The sequence below is a fragment of the Hemicordylus capensis genome, chromosome 7 (assembly GCF_027244095.1).
Source record: "Hemicordylus capensis ecotype Gifberg chromosome 7, rHemCap1.1.pri, whole genome shotgun sequence".
In the NCBI taxonomy this organism is placed as follows: Eukaryota; Metazoa; Chordata; class Lepidosauria; order Squamata; family Cordylidae; genus Hemicordylus; species Hemicordylus capensis.
Window position 1 is genome coordinate 7,822,500 of NC_069663.1, and position 27,318 is coordinate 7,849,817.

The following is a 27,318-nucleotide window of genomic DNA, read 5'->3' on the forward strand; positions in this document are numbered from 1 at the left end:
TAGGGGAATGGAAATGGGCCGGAATGTCCTGCAAAGATTACTCCATGGAGAGAGAACCACAATTTGTTCGTTGTTACCCTGACCCTTTCCTCTGTGCAAAAATGAGTGCAAATTTTCCATAACCCTTCCGGGGGGGGGGGAGGGATAAAGAAGGGGCAAGAAGACACAGGGAGCTGTCAGTGCAACAGTGCTGTCCCCTATTTACCCTCCCCAGTGTGGGGTAGCTGTTGCCAATCATTACGATGAGCATTCAGCCCCTGAGATGGTAACCGATGGCCAAAATGTGTGGGCTTCGCTTGTGGACTACATAGAGCAGGCCTGCTCAACTCCCCCCCCCCCGCTGTTTTTGGACTACAACTCCCATAATCCTCAGCCACAGTAGCCAGGGATTATGGGAGCTGTAGGCCAATCTGCAGGAGGGCCGAAGTTGAGCAGCCCTGACTTCGAGACGGTGCTCCTTTTCCCCACTTGCATTTCCAAGTAAATGGTACCAGCTGACTTTCTGAATTTACGGCCTATGATTTCATGCCACTTTGAACTCTTCCGCTCCCCCCCCCCCCCTTCTAGTTAAAGCAGTAATTGAGCATGAGATAAAGAACGGGATCCCAGCCAATCGAATCATCCTGGGAGGCTTTTCACAGGTGAGCTGCAGGGGTGGGGAAAGAGGCCAGGCCGGGAGTGGGGGAGGGTGCAAGCATCTCTGGCACTGCACACCTGTGTAGAGGCCACAGGACTGGCCATCGGGCGTGGGAAGGGAGCCCCGGCTGTGAAGGCACTTGCAGCCCTGGCTGCTGCCGTCTTCCTGTGGTGGGGTTGGGTGGAAATGGGGCCCCCCCGCCCCCACTGGAAGACTTGCATGGGATTTATGAGGCTCCTGCCTGCAACCTTGAAGAAGCTGCTGCCAGTCAGTGTAAGTCACACACTCAGCGAGATGGACCTGACTCGGTAGGCGGCAGCTTCCTGTGCTCCAGTTGTTGCGAGGCTGCTTTGGGGGAGGGAAGTCTAGAGGGGAGGAGGGCCGCCTAGTGAGCATGAATGGGTCCCCTTTGCTAAGTACAGGGGCGGAGTCGTCACTGGGCAGCCGTGTTCGAAGAACATGAGCCACACAGCATTCAGGAGCTGCCTGGCCTCCCCCTGCCCCTCCACCGACGGCTCGCTCGCTGCCCAGCCTGCCAGCTACTCCTGCCACTGCCATTCACCACGCTGCCCTGCTGCCTGCCTGACCGCCTGCTCACCAGGCTCCTGGGCCAAGCCGGTGGGAAGCAAGAGAGCCCTGAATGGGGCCTTTCTGCTTCCTGCCAACTTCCCGGAGCTGTCTGGCAAGGCAAGATGCGCACGCACCCTTTGTCTGCGTCATCAGACCGGTTCATTCCCGGCCCGGGCAGCCGGCAGGAGCAGCAGTGCTGGCAGCCAGAAGGCGGAGCGGCACCGATGCAGGTGAGCAGAGGCCTCCCCCTACCCCGCTGGGGGGCGCCTGTGCCAGGAAGGTTGGGGGGCCGCCCATGTTTGTGTGCTGAACATAGGCCTCTCTGCTCCCGCTATGCCACTGGCTCAAGGGGTCCACCCTGGTTGGCACTTGGATGAGTGACTACCCGTGAGCACTGTGGGCTGTAAAATACTTCCCTTCGGGGATGGGGCTGCAGCTCAGTGGAAGAGCATCTGGGCCTCAGGTTCCATCCCTGGCAGCATCTCCAGGTAGGGCTGCCTGGAACCTTGGAGAAGCCGCTGCCAGTCTGTGAAGACAATCCTGAGCTTGATGGGGCAGTATAAGCTGCCACATACTCCGCATAAGGCAGCTTCCTCCATAAGGAAGTCCAGGAGTGCCCTATCTGTGGGAATGCAGCTATAATACAGGTTGAGTATCCGGAATTCGGAATGCACCAAAATCCAGACACCACACCGTGACAAAAACCATAACCAAAATGCCTCGGCTCACTCGCTCGCAGACTCCCAATTCTGCTGCTTTGAAACGTGCAGTCAAAACGTATTTATTTCGGAAGGCCGTTAGCGACAGGAGTTTTGTCTGTAATTCTCTCTAGTTGCGGCTCTGTTTTTCTTGTGAAGCTTTTTAATGTTTTTGATGTCCTCACTTTGGCGCTAGAGGGAAAAGGGAAAGCCCCCCCACCCCCCATTCACTCCCTGCTCAGTTTGGCGCCTGCTCTGTTGCCGTCTGTTTTGGCGCTCTGGATCCCATGCCCAAGATATTTCATTATGCAAATATTCCGAAATCTGGAAAAATCCAAAATCCCAGCGCACTTCTGGTTCCAGCAGTCTGGATAACGGATACTCAACCTGTAGACGTGTGTGGGGTGGGGGCGGCATTGGCGGAGGGGCCTCTCCGTTTTGAGCAGGCCCTGACTGGCTTCCTTCCTCCTGTTGGGTCCCAGGGCGGCGCACTCTCCCTCTACACGGCTCTCACGTGCCCGCACCAACTGGCTGGCATTGTGGCCCTCAGCTGCTGGCTCCCCCTGCACAAGGCCTTCCCTCAGGTACTGTAGCCTTCTCTTTCTGGGGTGGGACAGGCGCAGGCCAGGCCCTTGAATGGGGGCGCATCCCAGGGGAGGCGGCCATTGGCGGTCCAGCTGGTGTTGAACTGTAACAGCCGTGGCAGGGGATGATGGGAGTTGTAGTTCAGTGGAAGCTGGAGTGCCGACGATTTGTCTACTCTGGGCTAACCAGAAATGTGGAACTGGTCCTCCATAGTGGGGAGAGCTGGTCTTGTGGTAAAGTAAGGTGTGCCTTTGAGTCGGTGTCGACTCCTGGCGCCCACAGAGCCCTGTGGTTGTCTTTGGTAGAATACAGGAGGGGTTGACCATTGCCTCTTCCTGCGCAGTATGAGATGATGCCTTCCAGCATCTTCCTATATCACTGCTGCCTGATAAAGGTGTTTCCCATTGTCTGGGAAACACACCAGCGGGGATTCGAACTGGTAACCTCTGGCTTGCTAATCAAGTCATTTCCCTGCTGCACCGTTAGGTGGCCTTGGTCTTGTGGTAGCAAGCATGACTTGTCCCCTTAGCTAAGCAGGGTCTGTCCTGGTTGCATATAAATGGGAGACTTGATGTGTGAGCACTGTAAGATATTCTCCTTAGGGGATGGAGCCACTCTGGGAAGAGCAGAAGGTTCCAAGTTCCCTCCCTGGCAGCATCTCCAAGATCGGGCTGAGAGAGATTCCTGCCTGCAACCTTTGAGAAGCCGCTGCCAGTCTGTGAAGACAATACTGAGCTAGATGGACCAAGGGTCTGATTCAGTATATGGCAGCTTCCTATGTTCCTATTGTTTTTTTATGGGTTATTACTTTTTAAAATAGAGAATTTTTAAAATATTTATATTATCTGTACTTTTGTATTTAATTTATTTTATTTACATTTGCATCCTGCACTTCCTCCACGGAGCTCAGAGCAGTGTACATGGTTATGTTTTTCCTCACAACAACCCTGTGAGGTAGGTTAGGCTGAGAGAGAAGTGACTGGCCCAGATTCACCCTGTGAGCTTCATGGCCGAATGGGGACTTGCACTCTGGTCTCCCCAGTCTTAGTCCAACACTGTAACCACTACACCACAAAACTGTGTGTTGAAGAGAGGGTTGGATATGTGATTATGCATTGTTTTAATTCTATTGTAAGCCCCCTTGAGATCATTTTAATGAAAAGCGGTATATAAATTGAACAAACAAATAATCCCCAGCCTCAGTGGCCCATAGCCAGGGATTATGGGAGTGGTAGGCCAACATCTGCAGGAGGGCTGGAGTTGAGCAGGCCTGGTGTAGACAATACTGAGCTAGAAGGACCCAGGATAGCAGCTGACTTGGTAGGAGGCTGCTTCCCATGTTCCTATCCCGCATTCATGGCTCCTGAAGTGGTTGTCTTCCCCAGAAAGCAGTGTGCTGGCTTCCCATTTCTCGGCACGCTTCACAGCTCAGTGTCCTGGCCCTGCTGCTCAGCGTGTGCTCACTTGCTGCTTTTCGCAGGCGGCAAATAACAGCATGAACAAAGACATCCCCATCCTGCAGTGCCATGGGGAGATGGACCCCATGATCCCAGTACGCTTCGGGGCCCTGACTGCCGAGAAGCTGAAAGCCGTCGTGACCCCTTGCAGAGTCCAGTTCAGAACCTATCCAGGAGTGATGCACAGCTCCTGCCCTCAGGTGAGTCGGCAGCTGAGACCCCTGGGATGCTCCACTGGCCTCGCCCCCGTTGGGCTGCTCTCCGCACAGGTGGCGGGCCCGGCGGGAATTAGAGTGCATGCTGGGAGATGTAGTGCTTTGGAGCTGTTGTTGTTGTTGTTATTTTACATTTATATCCCACTCATCCTCCAAGGAGCCCAGAGTGGTGTACTACATACTTGAGTTTCTCTTTCACAACAACCCTGTGAAGTAGGTTAGGCTGAGAGAGAAGTGACTGGCCCAGAGTCACCCAGCTAGTATCATGGCTGAATGGGGATTTGAACTCTGGTCTCCCCGGTCCTAGTCCAGCACTCTAACCACTACACCACGCTGGCTCTCTTCCCACACTTGAGTCATTGTTGGGACTACAATTCCCATCATCCCAGAATGGATGAAAGGGAAGATGGAAGTTGTAGTCCAACATCTGGGGACCTAAGGCTGAGGACCACTGTATTAGTCTTTTAAGATTATCTCAGAGGTGATGGTGGTGACGGTGGTCTTGGCCTTGGCTGTTCAGTTGTGTTTCCTTCACCAGTCCATCTTTATTTTGTTTGAATGTATATTAAGTTGGGTGAGCTGGCTTGCAGGCCTGTGTTGTGGCCCATTGCAATTGGTTTTTTGCATTTTGCTTTCACTAGCAAGTTTCTAGCCCTCATGATGGCACAGAACAGCTGGAAGCTCTAGGAGCAGACAAATGGGGCTTTCACTGATTGTTCCTTTGGACTGTCGTGATTTGGGAGGGGGATGCTCCCTTGGGTCCTCTCTGTGCTTGGGCTCCTCAGAAAGGGTGTGCCTTTCTGGGCCCGTGAGTGTCAAAAACACTCCTCTTTCTTTCATTTTTGTGCAGGAGATGATGGCCGTGAAAGAATTCATCGAGAAGCTGCTCCCCAGGATTTAAACAGAACTACTCGAGACTGTTGCAGGGAGGGGAGGCAAAGGGCATGACCGACGACCTTTCACCCTTGACCTGCCAGCTGCAACCGGAAGCCGTGGCAAACCACCTCCACTCCAGCCGGTTTCCTTTCTCTGGCCCTCCCCTCCCTCCTCCACTGTGCCCCTCCTGCCCAAAGTGAGGGGCAGTGCCCCCTCTGCCCTGTGCACATGGAGGGAAGGTCTGGAGCGGTGCGAAGGTGCGGCTGAGATCCCCACACGGGCTGCCCTCTTGCCAGTTCGTCGTTGGGTCGTTTGATTTCCATCTTTCCCTGCCTCCTCTCCTCCAGCCCCATTCAAACGCTTACTGTGGCAAAGAACTGAGTGGTCATCAAAGGCTTAAATCCAAGGTATTACGAGGCGGTGTGTGAATGCTGTTACAATACTGGCCGGGAGTTTTGGCCACCCCCCCGGCGGGACTGGCAGCCCCACCCTCCCCGCTTCCCTCCTCTGTGGTGTGGGACCTGTCCTCCTCGGGCACTCCCATCCCAGCCATCAAGGTTCCTCTCGCCAGTTGTCAGTGCTCAGCTCTTCTCCCGGCTGGGGAGGCAGGGTGATGATCCTGCCCCCACCCAGGAGATAGCGGCGGCACCCAGCCCCCCCCCCCGGTCCCTGAACTCCTGCTCCAAAACCCCATCGGCACTGCCAAGCAGGGTGGGATGGGATGGTTCAGCCGGTGGCCGCAGTCTGCCCTCCCTCCAGCTCCAGGCACTTCCTGTTCAGCACTCACACAGCTCCCAGGTCCTGCTGGAGTTGCCGTGGGTTGGAGCGCTGGGGTGGCCGAGGGGCCCTCGCCACACTAGGAGTCATTCCCAGTGTTGCTTTTCCCAAACAAAACAAGCAGACGTGTTCCTTCCTGTCCCATCCGTCTCTGCTAGGGTCCGTTCTCTTCTACGGCTACCCCAGCGGTGAAGGATGCTGAGAGGGCTCTTGGTAGCCTCCGGGGCTTTACGGTCCTTGGGCACTCCTGCGGACAGGCCAGCATTTTGGGGACTGGGCCGGCTGCCTGTGCCCGTCTGGAGCCCAAGGGGGCGGCTTGGGCCACCTTCCGCTCCATATCAGCGCCGGCTTCTTGTGTGGGGGTGCCGCCTGCCCCTTAGCCCTCCCCCGAATTGTCATGGGGGCTGCTGAGCCCGGCACACCCCTCCGAGCCCTGGCGGCTGGCCCCTTGGCCATGCTGTTGCCTGCGTCTTGGCCCCGTGTTGGTTCTGGGGTCCCTCCCTGTCGACAGGGGCCAGGGTTTCCTCCTCCTTTTCAGCAGGGGGCTGTGCTGTTGAGCGGCAAAAGGTTCTCCCTACCCCCACCCTCAAACCCCCCTCCCATGTGGACTGACACCCAAATGGCCAGCTGGGGACAGGCTGTCTTTTCTAAAGGAGCTTTTTCATTCTCTCTCTCTCTCTCATATTTTCTTTTCCAGCGAAGGGCTATTCTTGCCTCCCATGTTGTCCTCGTGTCTTGCTTTTTGATGTGTGGCCTCTTGTCTGCTCCCCCCCCCATACCATAGAGGCCTCTGTGGTTGTCACAGCTGCGAAAGGAATGCTGGGACCCTGTGGGGCAGGACATCCCTCCTCCCGACCCCTCTCCCAGCGCTTGACCAGGCTTTTTGGGAAGGGCGATAACCAAGCGGGGTATGACCATCTCCCCCATGGGCCAGGGGTGCCCTCCCCTCTCCCCCAATGCGCTTCAGCCCTTTCGGACCATGCAGCACACCCTGGAATCCCCAGAGAGCCTCCTTTCCTGCTGCTTGAGTGGTTATGGCAGCAGCTGGCCTCACTCCCCCCCCACAAAGCCTGCTTCTCCTTGCTGAACTTGGAGGCCGCCGGGATCATGGGGGGCGGGAGGCGAGCTCTAGCTTCAGTGGCTATCCATGCCTTCCCTGCGAGATGCCAGTCTCCGGCTTAGAGCTGGCAAGGGTCTGAGTCTGCAATGCTTCCTTTCTTGGCGGCCACCCTCTTGTGCGTCCTGCCGGCTGAAAGGCCCGGAAGAGGCCGGGGCACTCCGCGCAGCCTCTCTCTCGATGTCACGATAAGCAATAATCTCATAGCCATACACGGAGTCGTGTTCGGCCTTTTAAAGGATCGGCATACAACTGCCGCTTGCCTCCCGCCACCCCCGGAGGATGCTCCTCTTTCTCCAGAACAGAGAGGAGGCTGTTCCACTCCAGGGCGGTGCCGCTTTTGAACGTCGCCCCCCACCCCCACTGGAAAACAGTGCCCTGGCGGTGAAATCTAGTGCAGCAGGCCCTCTGCTAGTTGTCTCCCTGGAAGGAGGACTGCTGTGCTTGTGTGTGTGTGATGCATGCATTGATGTGCTGCTCCCCCACTTGCACCAGGAAGTGGTGTGGTTCACCACTACCACCACACTTCCTCCTTTCTGCTGAAGGCATCGACCAAGCCTCAGCTTGCTTCTCCAAACAGGCTGGCTGCAGCTCTCTCCAACTTGGATTGTGCTTGCCTAGCAATTGCCCAGATCAGCGCCTTAGCCGCCCCTGCTGCTGTTGCCACCGCCATTTTGGCTGGGCTCAAAGCAAAGTGGGGCACGGCCCATAGGTATCTCTAGAGTGGCATGGTGCGGATGTGTTAAGGATGTGGCCCAAGGAAGGTGGCTGCTTCTCTCTCTCCTTGCGTAGGACTCTTCAGTTTCTTTCGCACGCTCTCTCTCTCTCTGCCCTTCCCTTCTTGTCTTCCTTGTACATCGGTTTTATTTTTTGTGTTCCACTGACTCAGTTATAAGATTAAACAAACACAACCAGCTGCTTCTCAGCCCACTTCTTCAGTGCAGTAAAAATCACATTGTGTTTTCTGCAATCTATGGTGTTCAGTGTACTTTACAGTGGCTCTTATGCAGACGAAATAACAAGCCTGCAGGGCGCCTGGCTGATCGGGGAGCAGAGGGGTGTGCCTGAGGCTGCCTGCTCGTCATCAAGGAGGTGGGATTTGAACCAGAGATTCCTGGTCCAAACCCTAATGATGGTTACAGCATCGCAGGTCTGCAACATGGAACAGAAGTTACTATATTTACCTGAATCCAAGACCAGGTTTCCCCCAAGTTCTTTCATGTTAGAAATTAGGGGTTCATCTTAAATTCAGTTATCTTGTATTTTGCTAAATATGGTAATTTCTGGAGCAGAGTTCATGAACTAAAACAGGGATCCACAGCGGCCAAAGAATGATGGGAGTTGTGGTCCAACAACTTCTAGGGACCCCCCCATTAGAGCCCCTGAACTAAAGGAGAGTTCATGAACTGTGGCCTTCAAGGTGATTCTCCCCCCTCCCGCTCCCTTTGCCTCTTTGGAAAAAACAGTGAGGGCTGGGCTGGCTTTTTCTTTTTACATTCAAAGGGTCTTTGGAGCCCAGCCTAGCAGAAGACTGGGAAGAAACAAGGTGAACTACTTGTTAGGCTGTGGTTGTCTTTTTAACATTCAAACTAAGTGAGGGTGGGGCAGATCAAACCAATATATGCACACAAGGGAATCTCCAGCTAGCTTGGAGTAGGGGGTGAATTGTCGGTGGTCTGCAGGTAAGGAAGCCCCACTAACGGATTACTTTTGGGGTAAGAGGTGGGTGGTTTTGCATGGAGTTGTGGGGCAAGGCATCCTTGGTGGGAGGACTGACCCTGTCCATGGAAGGGAAGAAGCCAGCATCTCTGCTTTGTTCATGGCGGCTGGCTCACTCACCTCTCCTTGTTGCTGCAAAGGAGAGGATCTTTCTAAAGACAAGGGACACAGCTGGGCGTTTTGTCTCTCAACAGCCGCAATATTAAGAAATCGCTTTTGAAACGCTTTGAAAATGTTCTCCCAGGCAGTAGTGCCCTCTTAGAAAAATACAGGGCTGGGTCTCATGACTAAGATCAGGGTCAGAGCAGCCGCCAGCCAGACCCCTGCACATTCTGGAGAAACGGTTGTGTGTCTGCAAACAACTGAGGAACAGGAAGCAATTGTGGGCTCGCCTCAATCTGGGTAGGATGGTGCAGGGTGTGTTTTTCCTCCATCCCTGTTGCATTGCTGGGTACACTGGAGGTTGGCCATTGTCCTGCCCAGATCACGGCTAGCAGCAGCCACCACCACCCTTTGCTGACACGCAAACATTCCTCAGGATGTGCCAGAGGCTTGGAGCTGGCTGGATGCTCTTGCTCCCTTGAACTTGGTTATCAGAAGGCTCCAAGTTCCCTCCCTGGCAGCATCTCCAAGATAGGGCTGAGAGAGCCTCCTGCCTGCAACCTTGGAGAAGATGCTGCCAGTCTGGGTAGACAATCCTGAGCTAGATGGACCAATGGTCTGACTCAGTATATGGCAGCTTCCTATGTTCCTATGAGAACCAGCTCACAGTATCTTCAAGTTCTGAACTAGTTTTGAAGGTCTCTGGCACTTGTTTCTAATCTACTTTCCTTAAGGAAAGTAAGCTTATGAGTTCACAATGCCTGGGCAGATTTGGACCAAATTTGGTACAATTGTAGGGACACACAAGGATACATCAACGGTATCATCTGTGATGATGTCCTCCACCCCAATTCCTAACGGCAGATGTGTTGAACATTTGAGGCAGAAGCGGGCTAACTTGTAAAGATGGTAATTCTCAATTAAGGTTATAGTAAAAAGAAGGCAGGCAGATTAGTTCTTACTTAAACTTCTGGTTTGTGTATCCGGATGTGCAATCAGTTCCATTAAGGCAAGGAAGCAAGTGCCTGGATTAAACTCCCTGGGCTAAAATAAGCAACAATGCTCACAGGATTCACCCCGCCACCTCTTCGGCTTCCTTAGGACAGGGGCTGCTGACTTTGGCAGCAGAGTCCCACAGAAAGCAGCACCAAAATTGGGCACCGCCCAAAGCTCCACGCACTGCACCTCCCACTAATCTCTACAAGCTGCGCTTCCAGCTTGGCTCGTCCCTGACAGAGCATGGCATTTTCCTCCTTTTGCAAGCCCTGTTGGAGAACTCTTGGAAGGTCCTCCAGAGCTCAACTCCTGCAGTTGCTTTCAGTCTTAACAGTTTGGAATTTTAAGTTTTGCCTCTTCCGCAGGTGCCAGAAGTGCCAGCCAAAGCTCCACCACCTTCAGGAGCCACAGAGGAGGCTGCCTTATGCCTTATGCCGGGTCAGACCATTGCTCCCTCCAGCTCAGTACTGTCTAGAGCAGGGATTCTCCACACTGGGTCCCCAGATGTTCTTGGACTTCAACTCCCATAATCCCCAACCAAAGACCACTGGGACTGCAGATTATGGGAGTTGAAGTTCAATAATAGCTGGAGACCCAATATCTTGAGAACCCCTGGTCTAGAGGGCCAAAGACCATTTGCCACTGCCTTTAACAGAATGGATAGTGTTTCAGTTGTAATGAATGCACTGGCAAATGTTTTCCATGTGTATAATGTCTCCAGCGGTGGTCCTCCAGATATTGCTGAACTTCCATCATCCTCCGCTATGATTTATTGCAGCAGGGGATGATAGGAGTTGTAGGTCAGCCACACCTAGTGTACCACCAGTTGGGAGCCACTGGTCTGCATTGCCTGGTAGCAGTCAATGGAGTGGTGTACCCAGACAGGCAGTGGTTCTCCAGGGTTCCATGCAGGAGTCTCTCCTATCCCCTACCTGGAAATGCTGCCAGGGACTGAAGCTGGGCCCTTCTGCATGCCAAGCAGATGCTCTTCTGCTGAGCTATGGCCCTAGCCGCCGCCTCATACCCCAGCAATCACTCCGTCTGAGCCACTTCTGAAGCGCTGTGGCCCTAACAGCGTTTCTAGGTGGCGGTCAATGGATGTTTCAAGCCCAAGATGCTAGTTTCCCATTTTAATTCCATTCGTTTTGATTTTTCTTCTGAAGAGAGCCAGTCCCCTCATGAAGGTGATGTACAGTTAAGTAAGACCATCTCCCAACCAACCAACCCCCCCATTTTCCAGCCCCCCGCCTCCCATTTCCCCCACGCACCCCTTGATCCGCTTACATCTCTTGGGACCTCTGCTTTCACCTTGAACTTTCAGGCCTTCCTTCTGCAGGGCAGAGCTTGTCCCCCCAGCAGGGCGGCTTGAGCATGACGCACCCCTCCAAGCAGGGCTGCACCACCTTGGCCTTCCAGCTGCTGTCCGTCAGACTAGAAACTCCCATCATCCCCAGCCACAGGGGGTGCCAGTGGGAGCCAGAGCCCCGGCAGAGGCTGACCAGCTTCCAATTCTCCTCCCTGCTCAGCACCAACTTGTCCGGCACAGAAGGCAGAGGGAAGACACACAACAAGAGGGCTGGATCATTCTCTCTCTCCAGGCCGGCTCAGTGTCTGTGCATCAGTGGCGGGAGGGGAAGGATGGGGAGCTGTGCAGAAGAAGAGCTGGCTTCTTCCCCGAGCGAGACACAAACCCACCCGGGGAGCCAAGAGGTGGGAGAGGGGGGTGGACAGCGTGGGCTGGCGGCTAGTTCTTGCTGAAGCCAGTGGGGTTCTGAGACTGCCACCTCCACAAATCTTCACCTGGAGACGGACAAAGAAGGGGAAGGGAAGGGGGAGAAGAGGCAGAAGTGCACCTAGGTCATTTAGGAGCCTGGACCTAGGAGCCTTTGGAGCGCCCCCCCCCCCCGCCAGTTAAGCATCACCCCTGTACACACACACACACACTGACACATGCAGTGTTTTTAACATGGGTTCTTGAGGGCAAACACAGCAACTGAACTCACAAGAATGTAAGAATACAGGTGAAACTCAGAAAATTAGAATATCGTGCAAAAGTCCATTAATTTCAGTAATGTTCTATTCTACAATCCTTGTCTTCTTGGTTCCATGTAATATTCTACTTTTCTGGGATTGTGGATTTGGGGTTTGCATGAGCTGTACGCCATGATCATCACAATTATAACAAATTAAGGCTTGACTTATCTCGCTTTGCATGTAATGCGTCTGTCTCATACATCAGTTTCACCTTTTAATTTGCATTACTGAAATTAATGGACTTTTGCACGATATTCTAATTTTCCGAGTTTGACCTGTATAAAATAGGCCAATAGGCACTAGCAAAAACATTTCAACATGCAACTTAATATATCCCCCATCCCACATATTTCTGTCCCCTCCTCTGTGTCTAAAGCAGAGCTCACGCTCAGCCACCCGGTACAGTGTGGTGACCACCGCACCCGGGACAGACTGAAGACACCACCCAGAGATGCACATATCAGGCGGTATAAAAATATAAGAGGATTTGTGGGGGGCCCCTTGGGATAAGAAAGTACAGGGATAAGAGCGCCCGGAAGTCCAGGGATAAGAGCGCCTCTGGACAGATGTGCTTCAAACAGTCGCAGACTGCTTCTCAGACACAAAATCATGCTGCTAGACGCCACGGAGGTAGAGACTGGCAAAGCCAGTTGGCTGAAATTGGACGAGGGGGGAAAAGCATCGGAATCTGCCTTACACCGAGTCAGAGCCTTGGTCCATCTAACTCAGTACTGTCTACACCAGGGCAACTAAACTTTGGCCCTCCTGCAGATGTTGGCCTACAACTCCCATAATCCCTGGCAGTTGGCCACTGTGGCTGGGGATTATGGGAGCTGTGGTCCAAAAACAGCTGTGGGGGGGGGGGCAAGGTTGAGCAGGCCTGGTCTATGCTGACTGGCAGCAGCTTCTCAATTCCAAGCATGAGTCTGTCCCAGCTCTAGCTGGAAGCGGTGCCAGGGATCGAAGCTGGGACCTTCTGCATGCAAAGCAGTTAGTCTACCAGAGACGGAGAGGCGGGTTTCCCCCATGTTCCCACCAGCAGCACAGGGCCAAGGTTAGGTTCCGGCAAGAGAAGGGCAGGTTGAGGGGAGGGACCCCCCCCCCCAGTACGGAAAGGTGGTACTCACACATCTGATCCAGGCCAAAAGCTGCTTTCCAGCCCAGCTCCTGTTCAGCGAGGCGGGGGTTGGCGTAGCAGGAGGCCACGTCTCCCTCCCGGCGAGCAACAATCTTGTATTTGATCTAGAACCACGAAAACAAACCCGTCAAGCTCTACGAGAAGCAGGATGAAAGGGGACGAAAGGGCTGGGGGGGGGCCCTCCAGCTGCAACCCCCCCACCAGGAATTCTTATCTCAAGTCGGCCTTTATTACAGTCAGAGACCAGCAGGAAAACCCAACAACAACTACATAAACTAATACAGAATTATGTACTTGCACCATCCGTGCAGATTTAACAGCTGCTCCCAGAGACATCATTATTATAATGATGATAGGATGCCTCGTAGATCCCACCAAGGAAAGACAGGACATTTTGCTCCCTTATATGCAATATCTGTTAGTTTCTCCATTAAAAGAAGCGAAACACAGAATTCCTCTGGATGGCCTGGCGAATGCTTTAACAAGCCCCTACCCTCCCCCCAGCTCTTTTGACTGCTGATGGGCCAGGAGATGCCGCTCCTGAAGGCATCGTATGTTAGCCCTAGCAACCCTACGGACCATTCGGGGTAGAAATAGTGAGCGAGAGGATTCCCTCTCCGACTAAGCTTTCTCTACCCCAATCCTGCTTTCTTGGACTGAGAGGCTCAGGTTTCATTCCCGCACCGGAGAGACAGACTTCCTCCCCTTCCTGATGTAGCAAGCAGCTAGGCATGTCGGCCTCTCCTACCTCCCTGATGTATTTCCCAAATAAAGCACTTCAACTCCATGCCTCTAGACAACATTAATTAACTGGCAGTGTGAGTGGGGTAGATAAAACAATCTGCCCTCCAGGGTTCCCTCTAACAGGGATTTCCAGATGCTTGTTGGGACAACTCCCAGAATCCCCAGCCAAAGCCTAGGGCTGGACTAGAGGCACTGAGAGGGCGGTGGAATATATGTGGGGAGGGTGTCGGGTTTTGAGCAGAATGGGTCATTAATGGTGGGAGTTGGGGCACAGGGTGGGGTGCACCGGGAATATGCCCTGTTGCCCTGTGGGCCAGCCCGAGCCTGCCAAAGGCCACTGCAGTGGGGAATTCTGGGAGTTCTAGTCAACAACATCTGGGAGTCTCTGTTAAAGGGAACAGGGCTTCCCTCCAATCTCTCACACCAAGAACTTCCTTCAATGACACCAGGGCGGGTGCATTCCCAGTAGAGTTGCCATGCCCCCCAGAATTTCGGGTTTCATCTGGATTTTAAGTATCTCACTCAGATTGCTTCGCTCACCCAGATTTGCCCGGATTTCAGCTTTCTTTAAAAAAAAAAAAGCAAAAAAAAAAAAAAGCTAAGCTTTAGCCCTTGTAGAAGCGGCGTTATAGAGCAAGACGTGCAGTCACTCTTCTGCTCAAAAAGCATTTCCAAGCCAATTTACATAATATGCAAATTAGGCACCCGGATTTGGAAAGCCAGAACATGGCGACCCTAATTCCCAGCCTTAATCGTGGTTCGTGGGGGCCGTGCTCATCTGTAGCAGTCCAGTGTGGCACAGCCGGGGCCTGCCCACCGGAACAAAAGGTGACCCACCTCAGAGGGGTGGAGAACTAGGGACCTGCAGCTCCTGGGCGAGCCTTCTAGTGCAAGAGCATGGTTATGCCCCCCACCACAACAGCAACCAAGCACCAATTCGGAGATTCAGCAGAGCATAGGGGGTATATTCCCATGGGACGGTTCCACTTCAGATGAGCACAGGGATGGAGGAAGGACACAGGCTGAATTTCCCCACACTGCAAGCCCAAGGAATATGCTCTGGCCAAAGTGAAGTTAACTTTGAGGCAAGGCACACATGGTGGGAGAGGCCACACTCCCCCTGGAGCAGAAGGGCAGAGATTTAAGACCACACAGCGGCCGGACGTGGGCACTGAATGGCTTTCATGCAGCCCACTGGCCATCGACGACAGCCCAGCCATCTAGAGAAGGACATTTATTCGGTCACATCCCACGGCTTTGGTTTTCCAGGAGTAAAGTTGGCACTATGAAGAAACCCAGATGGTCAGGACCAGTGTTCCCTCCAAGGCGTGCACATGTGAGTGTGTACACACAAGTTTGATAGTCCGCTCAATTAATCTTAGATCCCACTCAAGCTGAATCAGGCAGGCCCCACTCTGAATGCAGGTGGGCACACCCTGCCTTGATACCGCTGCCCAGAACAAAACTCGTTCTGCACAGAGATGAAGGGGGGGGGGAAAAGGGAGAGACCACTGGAAAACCATCACAAAAAGCCGGCTGAGCAGGTCGGCAGCTGCTGATCCTTGCCTCCATCCCTGGACACCCGCAGAGCCGATTCCCTCACCCACCCACTGCCCCTTGGACTGTGCTCTACCTCTTTTCCCGACGCCTTCTCCATGGCCTTCACCATCTGCAGGACTGAGCAGCCAGTGCCGGTCCCCAGGTTGTATATCTGCAAGGAGGCAAAGTGGGCGATTAAGGCTTTTAACAAATACTGCTTCTGCCTTGGGACATGGTGCTTTACAAAGAGAGCGAGCGAGTGAACAAGGTCCTTGTCCTGGGTTTGCTACCCAATTCAAACGCTGCAGCCTACAGGAGGAGGGAAGAGGGAGAAGGAAAGAGCCGGGTTTTCATAGCACACAGCAGGCTTGGACTCCCTACAGGGCAAAGGGGTTCTCAAGCTTGGGTCCCCTGGTGTTGGACTACAGCTCCCATCAGCCCCAGCCACAATGGGGATGATGGGAGTTGTAGTCCAACAGCATCTGAGGGTCTGTTAGCATCCTGCTAACTGAACAAGAACCTAAGAACAGCCCTGCTGGATCAGGCCTATCTAGTCCAGCATTCTGCTTCACAGAGTGGCCCACCAGATGCCTCTGACAAGCCCACAGGCAAGAGGGGAGAGCAATCCCTCTCTCCTGCTGTTGCTCCCCTGCGACTGGGATTTAGAGGCATCCTGCCTCCAAGGCTGGAGGTGGCTTGTAGCCACTAGATTAGTAGCCACCGATAGACCTGTCCTCCATGAATTTATCTCGCCGCCTCTTAAAGGCTATCCAGGCTGTTGGCTGTCACATCTTGTGGCAGATAATCCCATCAGTTTCATGGGATGGCACCTGGTTCTAGTGTTATGCGAGAGGGAGAAAATTTGAGCTGCTGGCCCCATCCACCCCCAGCACAGCATCCCTCCAGTCAGGCGCGGAGGGTGTGGTCTGGCTGGAGGCTCTTGTTCGGGAGTTGGAGTTTAACTCCCGAAGGGGCCCCGCGGCCCCCGCTCAGGAGCTAAACTAGCACCCCCGTGTCTGACGTCAGACACAAGGGGTGTGTCGGGGCCCCGAGAAGAGGCCCTTGATCGGGCGCGGCCTGGGTTCTTTGAACCCAGTAGCTCAATGGTGGCTCCGCCCCTGCCTTCAGTGGTGGCTGCTGGTGTCTATCTTAGGTTTTTGTTTTTGTTTTTTTTAGATTGTGAGCCCTTTGGGGACAGGGAGCCATTTCATTGATTGACTGATATTTATGTAAATTGCTTTGGGAGCTTTGGTTGAAAAGTGATATATAAATATTTGTCGTATTTGTATACTGGACACAGAAGACTGGCCCACCTCACTTGCTACTGTGTGCTCTTCACTGGTACTACAAATCCAGTACGTTTTACCTGCCCCCAGAAGGCTTTACCTAGTGGCAAAGGGAGGGCACAGGCGGGCGGTCCCGGTGACGGTGGCATGCTCCCCTGCCCCAGCAGCCCAGGGGGAGGCTGCCTGGCCCTGGCCACTCAGCTGGCCCCTGAGCATGCACAGAGGCCATCTGAGTGGTTGGCACAGCAGTGCATGTGCAGAGGCCAGCGGAGCGGCAGGGCAACCTCCCCACAGGCCGCTGGGTCAGGGGGCAGTGGGGACTGGCAGGGGTGAGCGAGGAAGCCCTAGAAATGAGAGGGGCGGCCCCAGAGGAAGGGCAGCACAGATTCTTGGGGCCGGGGTGCCCTCTTTCAGCCCTGCTCCTGGCGTTACCATCTTGCTGATGCAGCTCTTGTGCCAAGAAATGCCTTGAGCCAGTGGAGAAGATCTGGGTAAGTGGGGGATGATGTTTACACCACCACAACTCTGCCTGAGCTCACACAGTGTGCACTTTCCCGATAATCTCAACTTTCATGAGGTCTTTCCGTTTAAGCAAGTTCCAAGTGATGGAATCTCGGGAGAAAAAGGAAAGAGCGATTTCTGGGAGGAGTCCAGGGAGCTGTAGCGGTTCCAGCAGCTGAAAGCAACCAGACCGACAGCCTGAGCTGGACTAGCCCAGGGGTGCCCCGCCTGGGGCCCTCCAGGTGTTGCTGAACTACAACTCCCATCATCCCCGGCCACAAAAAATTGTAGCCAAGGCTGATGGGAGTTGTAGTTCAGCAACACCTGGAGGGCCCCAGGTGGGGAACCCCTGGGACTAGCAAAACTCAAAATAAATCCCGTCGAAGATACAAAGCTGCCTTTGACCGAGTCAGACCATCCGGTCATCTAGCTTAGTACTGCTGGGAAGAAACTGGGAGAGAAAGTGATTTGCCTCCATGTCTGGCTTCTGGGCTTCTCAGGGGCATCTGAAGGGCCACTTGGGGAAACAGGATGCCGATCTTCCGGTCGGATCCAGCAGAGTCTTGAAGACTGGCCTGGCTGGTAGCAGCAGGCCAGGGCAGCCCCTGGCCCCATTATCCCCCCCCCCCAATGCCTCCTGTGCCACGTTTCCCGTCCCCCTATTGTGGCTGCTTCACCAGTTGGAGCACAGCAGCCCCCTTGCCCCCATCCTCCCCAGCCCCAGGCATGCCCCCTACATTAGCACAATGATGAGCTGGGGGGCATGGCTGGCATGGGGTAGTGCACCCGGCCGCAGTGGAGTAGAAATGCAGGCGTCCGTCCCTGGACCGCCAACCGGGTTGCTAAGCCCCTGCTCCAGGGTTCCTATCCTCAGAACTCCCAGCATGCAAAGCAGCTACTCTACCACTGAACTTCAGCCCGTCAAGTTTTTATTTATTGTTAAATGTATATACCGCCTTTCATTTAAAACAATCCCAAGGCGGTTCACACAGAAAAAATAAGACTATCAAAATACACAATTCAAATATGAAGCTAAAAATACAATAACATGAATCTAGCTAAAAAGATTTTTAAAATGCAAGCATAAAATAATGTGTATTGCAAATAAGTTGCAAGATACATTATGGAACGTGAGAAAAATCTGGTAAATATGCATAATATTTGCAGGATGCAGCTTGTGGCAGCATTGACACTCCCACCACTGTTCCCTCCAACAGGGATTTCCAGATGTTGTTCACTGCAACTCCCAGCATCCTCAGCTGCAATGGGCTTTGGCTGGGGATGCTGGGAGTTGTAGTCAACAACATCTGGGAATCCCTGTTAGAGGGAACACCAACGCCCAGCCACCCTAGGCCAGGGGTTCCCCACCTGTGGCCCTCCAGAGGTTGCTGAACTACAGCTGCCATCATTGATTGTGGCTGGGTATGATGGGAATTGTAGTTCCGCAACCTCTGGAGGGCCACAGGTGGGGAACCCTTGCCCTAGACCAAGGGTTCTCAATGTTGGGTCCCCAGATGTTATTGGACTTCAACTCCCATAATCCCCAGCCCTGGTGGCCTTTGGTTGGGGATTATGGGAGTTGGAAGTCCAATAACATCTGGGGACCCAACGTTGAGAATCCCTGCCCTAGACTACAATGAGAGAGCCACAATGCATCTCTCTTATTCAAACCATCAGGACAGACAGCTGAAGTCTGCAAACAGGAATAATGCAGAAGTTGAAGGCTCAGATGCAAATTCTGCCGCAACTGGACCAGGTTCTTTTTGCAGTCAACCAGAAGCCATGCTTCTTGCTCACCCAACACGCTTCCCCTACCTTGCAGCCACAGTTCTCCTTCAGCTTCTCCAACGCCGCAATGTGGCCCTTGGCGAGATCCACCACGTGGATGTAATCTCGAACGCCTGCCAGAGGACAAGGAAACCAAGGTGCTGTTCAGCCAAGTAGGGCAGACCCACATCCCCTCAGGAGGGTTTTAGGAGAAGATGGACAAGTGGAACCCACAACAAAAGGGTCACAATAAAGTTGGAATTCCCTTGCTCTCCCCCTCCCTCTCCCAGACTCCTCTTCTCAGCCTTCCAATGTTATTGGCTGTTGACCAACGAGAAGAGAACTCCCATTGGAACTTTGGTTGGAGGATCTCAGGGCTACAGAGCATATACATGCGCTCTGATGCTTCGGAGCTAGTCTTCCAACAGCGAGCATGAATGGTCCCCTTTGCTAAGCAGGGCCTGCCCTGGTTTGCATTTGGACGGGCAACTACATGCAAGCACTGTAAGATCCTTCCCTTGGGGAGGGGGCCATAGCTTAATGGTACGGAAGGCCCTAGGTTGCTTCTTGCATGCAGAAGGCCCCAGGTTCAGTCCCTGCCTGCAGAAGGCCCCAGGTTCAGTCCCTGCCTGAAACCTTCGACAGCCGCTGCCAGTCAGTGCCAAGCTAGATGCAACAATGGTCTGACTCAGTATCAAGCAGCTTCCTAGTTTTTTGGATCCAGGGCAGGGGTTGCAAGGTCCAGGCTTCCCCCCACAAAAAAATTAACATTTGGGGGCACGCTTCGTTGTCCTTCCCATTAGCCCTAAATGCACCCCTTCCCTTAACAGAAGTCTGGGAAGGCTCTATGCCTATACACATGCTTGCTTATCAGTCAGCAATAGCTACTGTATTTACCCGACACCAAGACCAGGTCCCCCCCACCCCCACCGCCCAAGTTTTTTGCTGTCAGAAATTGCGGGGGGGGGGGGCGTCATAAATTCAGAGTCCTCTTCCTTTTGAGTAAATATAAGGTATAACCTCTATTTTTAAAGGGGGTTGTTTAAATTCAGAGTCGTCTTCTATTTGGGTAAATACGGGATATCCTGCCACAACTGGGGAAGTGAAGTAGCCCAGATTCCTCCTTCCTCCTCCTCCAAGTGGTGGCAGCTTCCGCTCATCAACAGTCTCCTCCTGGGAACCCGCCTGTCCAAACAGTGACCTTATCCTTTGCTCACTCACAGCAGGGAAGGAGCCTTTTCTGGGTGGGCAGATTCTACTGCCACATTTTGAATGGACCAGCAGGATGCATCAGAGATAAAAATGTTTTGGTGTGTTTCCGTGTTGCAACAGGTGCGTGCATTTCCTCTGGCAAGCATGCCCACCCTCCCCGTAAACCCTCCCGCCTATTAAGATCTTCTGGGGAGGTCCGGTTATGGTTGTCGCCGGCTCGTTTGGGGGCAACTCAGTAGGGGTGTGCACAAAACTGGATTCGCTGGTTCGGTTCGAATCCGAACCGACCTGGTTTGGTTCGAATCCGAACCGACCTGGTTTCATTCTGGTTCCAGACTAGTTCAAACTGGTTTGATGCTCCACTGATAAAGGGGAATCCAGTGAGGTTTCCCCTTTACCAGTAAAGGGCAGGGGGAAATGGATGCCCCCTCCGCCACCCCCCACTGTTGATAGTACTTGTAAGTACTAACTGACTGCCCACACACACCCTCTAGGCTTAGGGAAGCCCCCCTGCCCCTTTACTGATAAAGGGGAATCCTCACCAGATGCCCCTTTACCCGTAGAGCTCCAATTCGGTTTGAACTTGGACAGGCCGACGCCAGTCTGGTTTGACCGTGAACCTGTCAACCCGAGCTGGTTCGAAGTCGAGCCCAGCTCGCACACCCCTTCTGCTGGGGACCAGGCCTTCTCTGTGGCTCACCCCATCAAAATAAGAGCTTCTCCATCTCTGGTGGCTTGTAAAAGAGACCCTCAACACACACCTGTTCTCTCAGGCTTTTAGCCAAATCGTACCAGTCTGCCTTGTACCTAGTCAGACCAAAGAGCCTTCCTACCCAGTATTGCCTGCTTAGGACCAGCCAGCAGCTGTCTCTCGAGTCTCAAGTAAAGAAATGTCTCCCCACAGCTTGGCTGCCATGGATCCATTCAGTGGAAGTATTGGGGACTGTGGTTTTCAGCCTGCAGAGGAGCCTCTCTACTACCGAGCGATGCTTTTTCCCTCTAAATGCGAGCATACAACGCTGCTTTCTGCTGATATAGGTCCAGGATTGTCTACTGACTGGCATTGGTTCTCTAGCGCAGGGGTTCCTAATTTTGGAACCCCAGGTGTTGCTGGACTACCACTCCTATCATTCCCCCCAGTGACATGGGTTGATGGGAGTTGTAGTCCAATGACCTCAAGGGATCCAAGATTGAGAATTCCTGCCCTAGAGTGTGTCAGGCAGAATTTTTCCCCCACCCAAGATCCTTTAACAGGGAGCCTGCAGGAAGGTGAACCTGGGACTTGAGGCATGAAAAGTAGTGAGCTACAATCTCCGTTCTACTCCTGTGTGGACACATTCAATTATTTTATTTATTTAAAAATTTATTTATTTATTTATTTTATTTTAATTTAATTTAAAATATTTATATTCCACCCCTCTGGTATACAACTGCTTGGAGTGACTCAAAAAACCCCAAAACACTAAAAATCAGCCTATAGTTAAAACCAAATTTAAAATTACAGGTTAAAACCCACCATATATAAACTGCAGCTAAAATGCTTCCCTATAGATATGGGTCTTCAGCAGTTTTTTTAAAAGCCCCGAGGGAGGAACTCCTCTGGGAAGGCATTCCAAAGCCAAGGGGCCACAACCGAGAAGGCCCTGGCAATCCGATCTCAGTTAGTGGAGGGGATCAAATCCAGCGTTTGGGGCGGGGGGAAGCACTTCCATTTTAAAGCCAGGAAGATGTCAGACAACTCACCTGTCCCATCCACAGTGTTATAATCATTCCCAAACACATTCAGGCACTCTCGACGTCCCACGGCCACCTAGAACAGAAAGGACAAGAAGACACAGAAGTTAAAACCATCTCCACCCAATAGATCAGGTCTGCTCAACTTTGGGCCCCCAGCTGTTTGTGAACTACAACTCCCATAATCCCCAGCCACAGTGGCCAATAGCCAGGGATTATGGGAACTGTAGGCCAACATCTGCAGGAGGGCTGAAGTTGGCAAAAGCAGAGAGAACTCTCGGAAGGGTCTCGGTACCTGGGCAACATAGGGCATCAAGTTGTTTGGGATGCCCTGGGGGTCCTCCCCTATCCTGCCTGACTTGTGGGCTCCGATGGGGTTGAAGTATCGCAAGAGAACAGCGTTCCAGTCCTGGGAGGAGAGGCATGGAAATCGGGTCAGAAAATGACATTCAGGGCAGCTCTGCCTGGAGTGGGACCTCCAAGCTGCAAGGATGCAACGGGGCACAATTGGTGCTTCCTTACCGGTTCTGCCTTGCACACGTCTCGGATAATCTCTTCAATGAAATACTTGGATTTGCCATAAGGGTTGGTGCAGCCGCCGACTGGGTGGTTTTCGTCAAGGGGGAGGTAGGCAGGGTCTCCGTAGACGGTGGCCGAACTGCTGAACACAATGTTCTTGACTTCGTGTGCTTTCATGGCCTGCAGGGTGGAAAGGAGAGGTTTTTTTTTAAACTGGATTTAGTTAGTTAACCAGGGTCCATTTAAACTTTTTATTTAGTTATTTGTACCCCACCATTCCTGCCCGAAAGCTTGGAGATCAGCTGCCAGTCTGGGTAGACAATGCTGAGTCAGATGGACCAATGGACTCAGTATAAGCCAGTGACCTATTATTCAGAGGAGAGCTGGTCTTGCAGTAGCAAGCATGACTTGTCTCCTTAACAAAGCAGGGTCTGCCCTAGTTGCACATGAATGGGAGACTAGAGCTGTGAGAACTGCAAGATATTCCCATCAGGGGATGGAGCCACTTTGGGGAGAGCAGAAGGGTCCAGGTTCCCTCCCTGGCAGCATCTCCAAGATAGGGCTGAGAAAGATTCCTGGCTGCAACCTTGGAGAAGCCGCTGCCAGTCTGTGAAGACAATACTGAGTGAGATGGACCAATGGTCTGACTCAGTATATAGCAGCTTCCTATGTTCCTATTCTACTGCTTCTGACGTAACAGAGAGCCAGCATGGCATAGTGGTTAGAGGGGTGGACTAGGACCGTGAAGACCCAGATTCAAATGCCTGTTCAGCCATGAAGCTCATGGGGTAACTCTGGGCCAGCCACTTATCCCTCAGCCTAACCTACCTCACAGGGTTGTTGTAAAGATAAACATAACCATGTTTGGGCTCCTTGGAGGAAGAGCGGGATATAAACGTAAATAAATAAATAGAAACAAAGCAAACAAACAAACAGGTGCCACGCAAGAAGATACCCCAGAGGCCTTTGGGGAGATTTCTCTCACCTTGTAAAAAGCAGAATAGCACCTTGCCAAGTATTTAGCATCACCCCAGGCACCGGTTCCGACTCTGGAAAGGGCACCACGCAAAGTGATAGAGTGCCTGGAACCCATCACAGCAGCAGTGAGCTCAGTGCTGAGGGAGGAGGGTCTGATCCCCAAGCTACTGAGCCAGGGAGGATCCATTACCACCACCACCTCCTCAGACTGAAGAAGTCAGCCCTGTCTAGATGATTCAACTTCTTCCTCTTCTTGGCAAAAGATGCTAAAGCCACTTATAGGCCTCTCAAGGCAGACATTCTCAAAACGTGCCCCCCCCCCGGATGTTGCTGGACTACAACTCCCATCATGCCACCCACCCCTGAAGCAGGGGATGGTGGGAGTTGTAGTCCAGGGACATCTGGAGTCCCAAGTCGTGTGCGGCTACATGCCACTCACCTCCAGCAGCCGGATGGTCCCCGTCAGGTTCACCTTGTAGTACTGCAGCGGCATCTGGACCGATTCTCCGACAGCTTTGAGGCCCGCAAAGTGCATCACAGCCAAGAAACGATGCTGCCGGGAAGCAGAGGGGTGGGGGGCTGGTTTCAGACACATAATACTGTTCATGCTGCACTCAGAGTGAGGAGTCACAGACCCCATTCTTAAGTGGGGAGTTGCTTTCAGATCTGCATAATATCAGCCCTCCAGCCATTACTCGACTACAACTCCCATTATCCCCAGCCATAGTGGTCAACAATCAGGAATGATGGGAACTGTAGTCGAACGAAGACTACAGTTGTATTCTGAAGTGGTAGTCCAACTTTGGCAGGGGGGACAAAGTTGTGCAACCCTGTTTTTGATGTCCCTGCAATAAAGAGCTACCAGAGCACGGAACGCTTTGGAGCACATGAGCCAGCTGTGGGGGTTGGTAACATCTGGTGATGGGGGAAAGAGAGAAACGCCAACTGACAAGGTCTGCACCTTGGGGGGAAAGAGGCGATAGCATTGCAATACTTTCAGCATGTTATCACGCTGTTATGGTCTTGACCAATTGGGTTAGGGTTGACACAATAACAGCAGAGTTCCCTCTAACAGGGATTCCCAGATGTGGTTGACTACAACTCCCAGAATCCCCAGCTGCAATGGCTTTTGCTTGGGGATTATGGGTGTTGTAGTCAACAACATCTGGGAATCCCTGTTAGAGGGGTCGCTGGCTGGCAGGAGTCAAATTTGCAATGGTGTTTAAAAAGCGATTAATGGTTTTAAAGTCACAAAAACCAAAATAGAATTTGATCCATGTCAGAGGAATGGAAATAAAAATTGGCAGGAATCTCCTCTACAAATCACTCCACGTGAGAGAGAACCACCGACTTGATTATCAAGCCAGAGGCTGCCGGTTCGAATCCCCGCTGGCATATTTCCTAGACTATGGGAAACTCCGATATTGGGCAGCAGCGATATAGGAAGGTGCTGAAAGGCATCATCATCTCATACTGTGTGGGAGAAGGCAATGGTCAACCCCTCCTGTATTCTTCCAAAGACAACCACAGGGCTCTGTGGGCACCAGGAGTCGACACCGACTCGGCGGCACAATTTTACTTTACTTTACCCTTATCCTGACCCTGACCCTTTCCTCTGTGCAATGTTGCCCTAATGGTTTGGGGGTAGGAATAAAGTAGGGATGAAAATGCACAGATAGCTGAAAACACCATCTCCCGCTCTGTAAGCATTGACAAAACTACAACTCCCATCATCCCTAATGGTGGCTGTGCCAGGGGCTGATGAGAGTTGTAGTCCAACAACAGCTAGAAGGCCCAAGTTGTGCATGGCACAAACCTTTTCGGCGAGGCACCTTTTAAATGGGAGATTCTCTTATATTTAGCAGGAGGGGGAAGCAACAGGCCCTATCCATCCCTCCAGTGGTTGTTGCTGGTGTGTCCACATTATGTTCTTTTTAGATCCTGAGCCCTTTGGGGAAAGGGAAGCATCTTTATTTCCTGCCGCCCCCACCCACCATGTAAGCCACTTTGAGAACTTGGTTGAAAAGTGAGCCTTCTCTCTTGCACAATTGAATGCATTACCATCAGCCGTCGTAGAGGGCCGAAATAAGAAAATCTCTATTAATAATCGGATCTGTCCTTGTGGTCGAGGTGTAGAACTGGTGGCTCATGTTTTGCTATACTGCTTATTTTCCAAGGATATTCATTCTGAATTGATTTCCCCCTTTTTAAAATTGAATATCCCTGGTAGAACAGAGGATGGGTATGTTTCTTTTCTGTTAGTAGACTGCTGTGAACGCATAACACTGAATGTGGCTAAATTGTGTGCAGCAGCAAGTAAGATTAGATCCAAATTGTTTGAGTAAATCATATTAGAATGATTGGCTAATTAATATTTTATTGTATTTTGTGAAATGAGCTGTATTGTGTTGTTTCTGTTATGGGTCATTGACCGTAATAAAGATTCATTCATTCATTGGTTGAAAAGTGGTATATAAATATCTGTAGTAGCACAGCCCTGATGTAGACAATACAGGGACCAAGGGTCTGACTCTGTATACCGCAGCTCCCTATGTTTATCTGGGGAACTGGCAATGAGACAAGTCCATAGGAAGCTGCCATATACTGAGTCAGACCATTGGTCCATCTAGCTCAGTACTGTCTACACAGACTGGCAGCGGCTTCTCCGAGGTTGCAGGCAGGAGTCTCTCTCAGCCCTACTTAAAGACACTGCCAGGGGTTGAACCTGGGACCTTCTGCGTGCAGAGCAGGTGCTCTACCATTGAGCCAGGATGCTGCCCTGCAGAAGGAGCGGCCCCCAGACAGCATGGGCTGAGCCAGGGTGGGAGTGGGCCCCCGTACCCATCACAAAGGGTGCAATGAAGAGGTTGGCATTCTCCTGCTAGATCAGGCCCTCACCTTCTTGAAGAGCTCCTGGAGGCTTGCCTCGTCAAGAAGATCCAGCTCTTGGAACAGGATCTCCGTCCCCACGATTTCCTGCACACGTCGGATGCTCTCAGGCAGCGCCTTGCCCCCTGCAGAAAGAAGCCGGCTTTTGACCCCGCGTCAGAGAGGACATCCTTCCTATTCAACAAGGAGAGACTCACCACAGATCTCCCCTCCCCAAGCTCACACAGCCCACAGGGATGTCTTACACTGGAGCATAAGCGGCCCTGGTATTGGGTTTTCAAGCGAAGTTTTATTGTCCGTGGGCTATGAAAAAGCCAGAATATCGGCGCAACGTTCAATAGATTTAGACCTCCAAGAGGATATAGCCAGTTTACCAAGAGATGTTTTTCTCAGCAGTGGTTCTCCTCTGCTGAGACCTGCTAGATATTTATATTCCATCACGGTCCCCAAGCTAAGGAGAGCCTTGACATTAGTTAGATTTAATATTTTACCTACTGCTGTTCTTGAAGGCAAATCCAAGGAGGTTCCTTATGGGGCCAGGGGTTTGCTCGTGTGGAGCTGGGGTTGTTGTCTCTTCTGCTCATGTTCGATTGTACTGCCCATATTGCAGAGATGCTCAGGCTCAATTAATCTTACCACTGCAGGGCACTTGGACACTTTCTATTTGCAGATTTTATTGTCTGATAATAATGATGCCATTTCTTTAAAAGTTACAAAATATTGTTTTGCTGTCTGCAAGCTATGGCCTGAGTTAGCGGGATTGTCGTTATTTTTTTAAGCTTTAGATGATTGATTGGCATCTATTGCTGTTATTATTGTCTGGTTATGGACTGTATTTGTTAAACAATAGTCTGTGTTTCTGATCCTTGATCGTAAAATAAACCTGGCTCCAGCCAGGGCCCGCAAGAGTGACGGGTCTGGCTCTCCTTACCTCGGATGGCATTGTGGAAGTTGTCGATGACCACAGGGGTGTAGCCGGCCTCGACCAGCTCCAGCACACAATGGCTGCCGATATAGCCAGCACCACCCGTCACGAGGATCTTCTCAGACATCCTGACCTGAAAGCAGAGAGCAGCCACTGAGAAGGGAGAGGGAGCGGACCCCCAGCAGCAAGAGCAAACAGCAGCCTGAGAGAGGACAGAGCAGTGGGGGAGAGTTCTTAGCAGATCACTGCCTGTGCAGTGTGCATCGCTGTCTGTGAGCCAGAATCCCACTCCAGCCAAGGCTG

General features: G+C 52.4%; 2 protein-coding genes across 4 annotated transcripts in view; one reads left to right on the plus strand and one right to left on the minus strand.

The window, feature by feature from the left end:
* LYPLA2 (lysophospholipase 2) overlaps positions 1-7,846 on the plus strand; it is a 43,241-nt gene extending 35,395 nt beyond the window's left edge. For all 3 annotated transcript variants that reach the window (XM_053267830.1, XM_053267828.1, XM_053267829.1), the window contains 4 exons: positions 568-641; positions 2,388-2,489; positions 3,971-4,147; positions 5,013-7,846. In XM_053267830.1, the coding sequence (XP_053123805.1) occupies positions 568-641; positions 2,388-2,489; positions 3,971-4,147; positions 5,013-5,063 (404 nt within the window). In that variant the 3' untranslated portion in view covers positions 5,064-7,846. The remainder of the gene's footprint in view (positions 1-567; positions 642-2,387; positions 2,490-3,970; positions 4,148-5,012) is intronic.
* A 3,138-nt stretch (positions 7,847-10,984) lies between these two features.
* The window catches only part of GALE (UDP-galactose-4-epimerase), a 31,672-nt gene continuing 15,338 nt past the window's right edge, over positions 10,985-27,318 (minus strand). The window contains exons 2-11 of the mRNA XM_053267827.1: positions 27,022-27,148; positions 26,100-26,215; positions 23,641-23,754; positions 22,227-22,403; positions 22,000-22,113; positions 21,714-21,780; positions 18,807-18,892; positions 15,299-15,376; positions 12,911-13,025; positions 10,985-11,549 (exon numbers count right to left, since the gene is read on the minus strand). Of these exons, the coding sequence (XP_053123802.1) occupies positions 11,494-11,549; positions 12,911-13,025; positions 15,299-15,376; positions 18,807-18,892; positions 21,714-21,780; positions 22,000-22,113; positions 22,227-22,403; positions 23,641-23,754; positions 26,100-26,215; positions 27,022-27,142 (1,044 nt within the window). The 5' untranslated portion in view covers positions 27,143-27,148 and the 3' untranslated portion in view covers positions 10,985-11,493. The remainder of the gene's footprint in view (positions 11,550-12,910; positions 13,026-15,298; positions 15,377-18,806; positions 18,893-21,713; positions 21,781-21,999; positions 22,114-22,226; positions 22,404-23,640; positions 23,755-26,099; positions 26,216-27,021; positions 27,149-27,318) is intronic.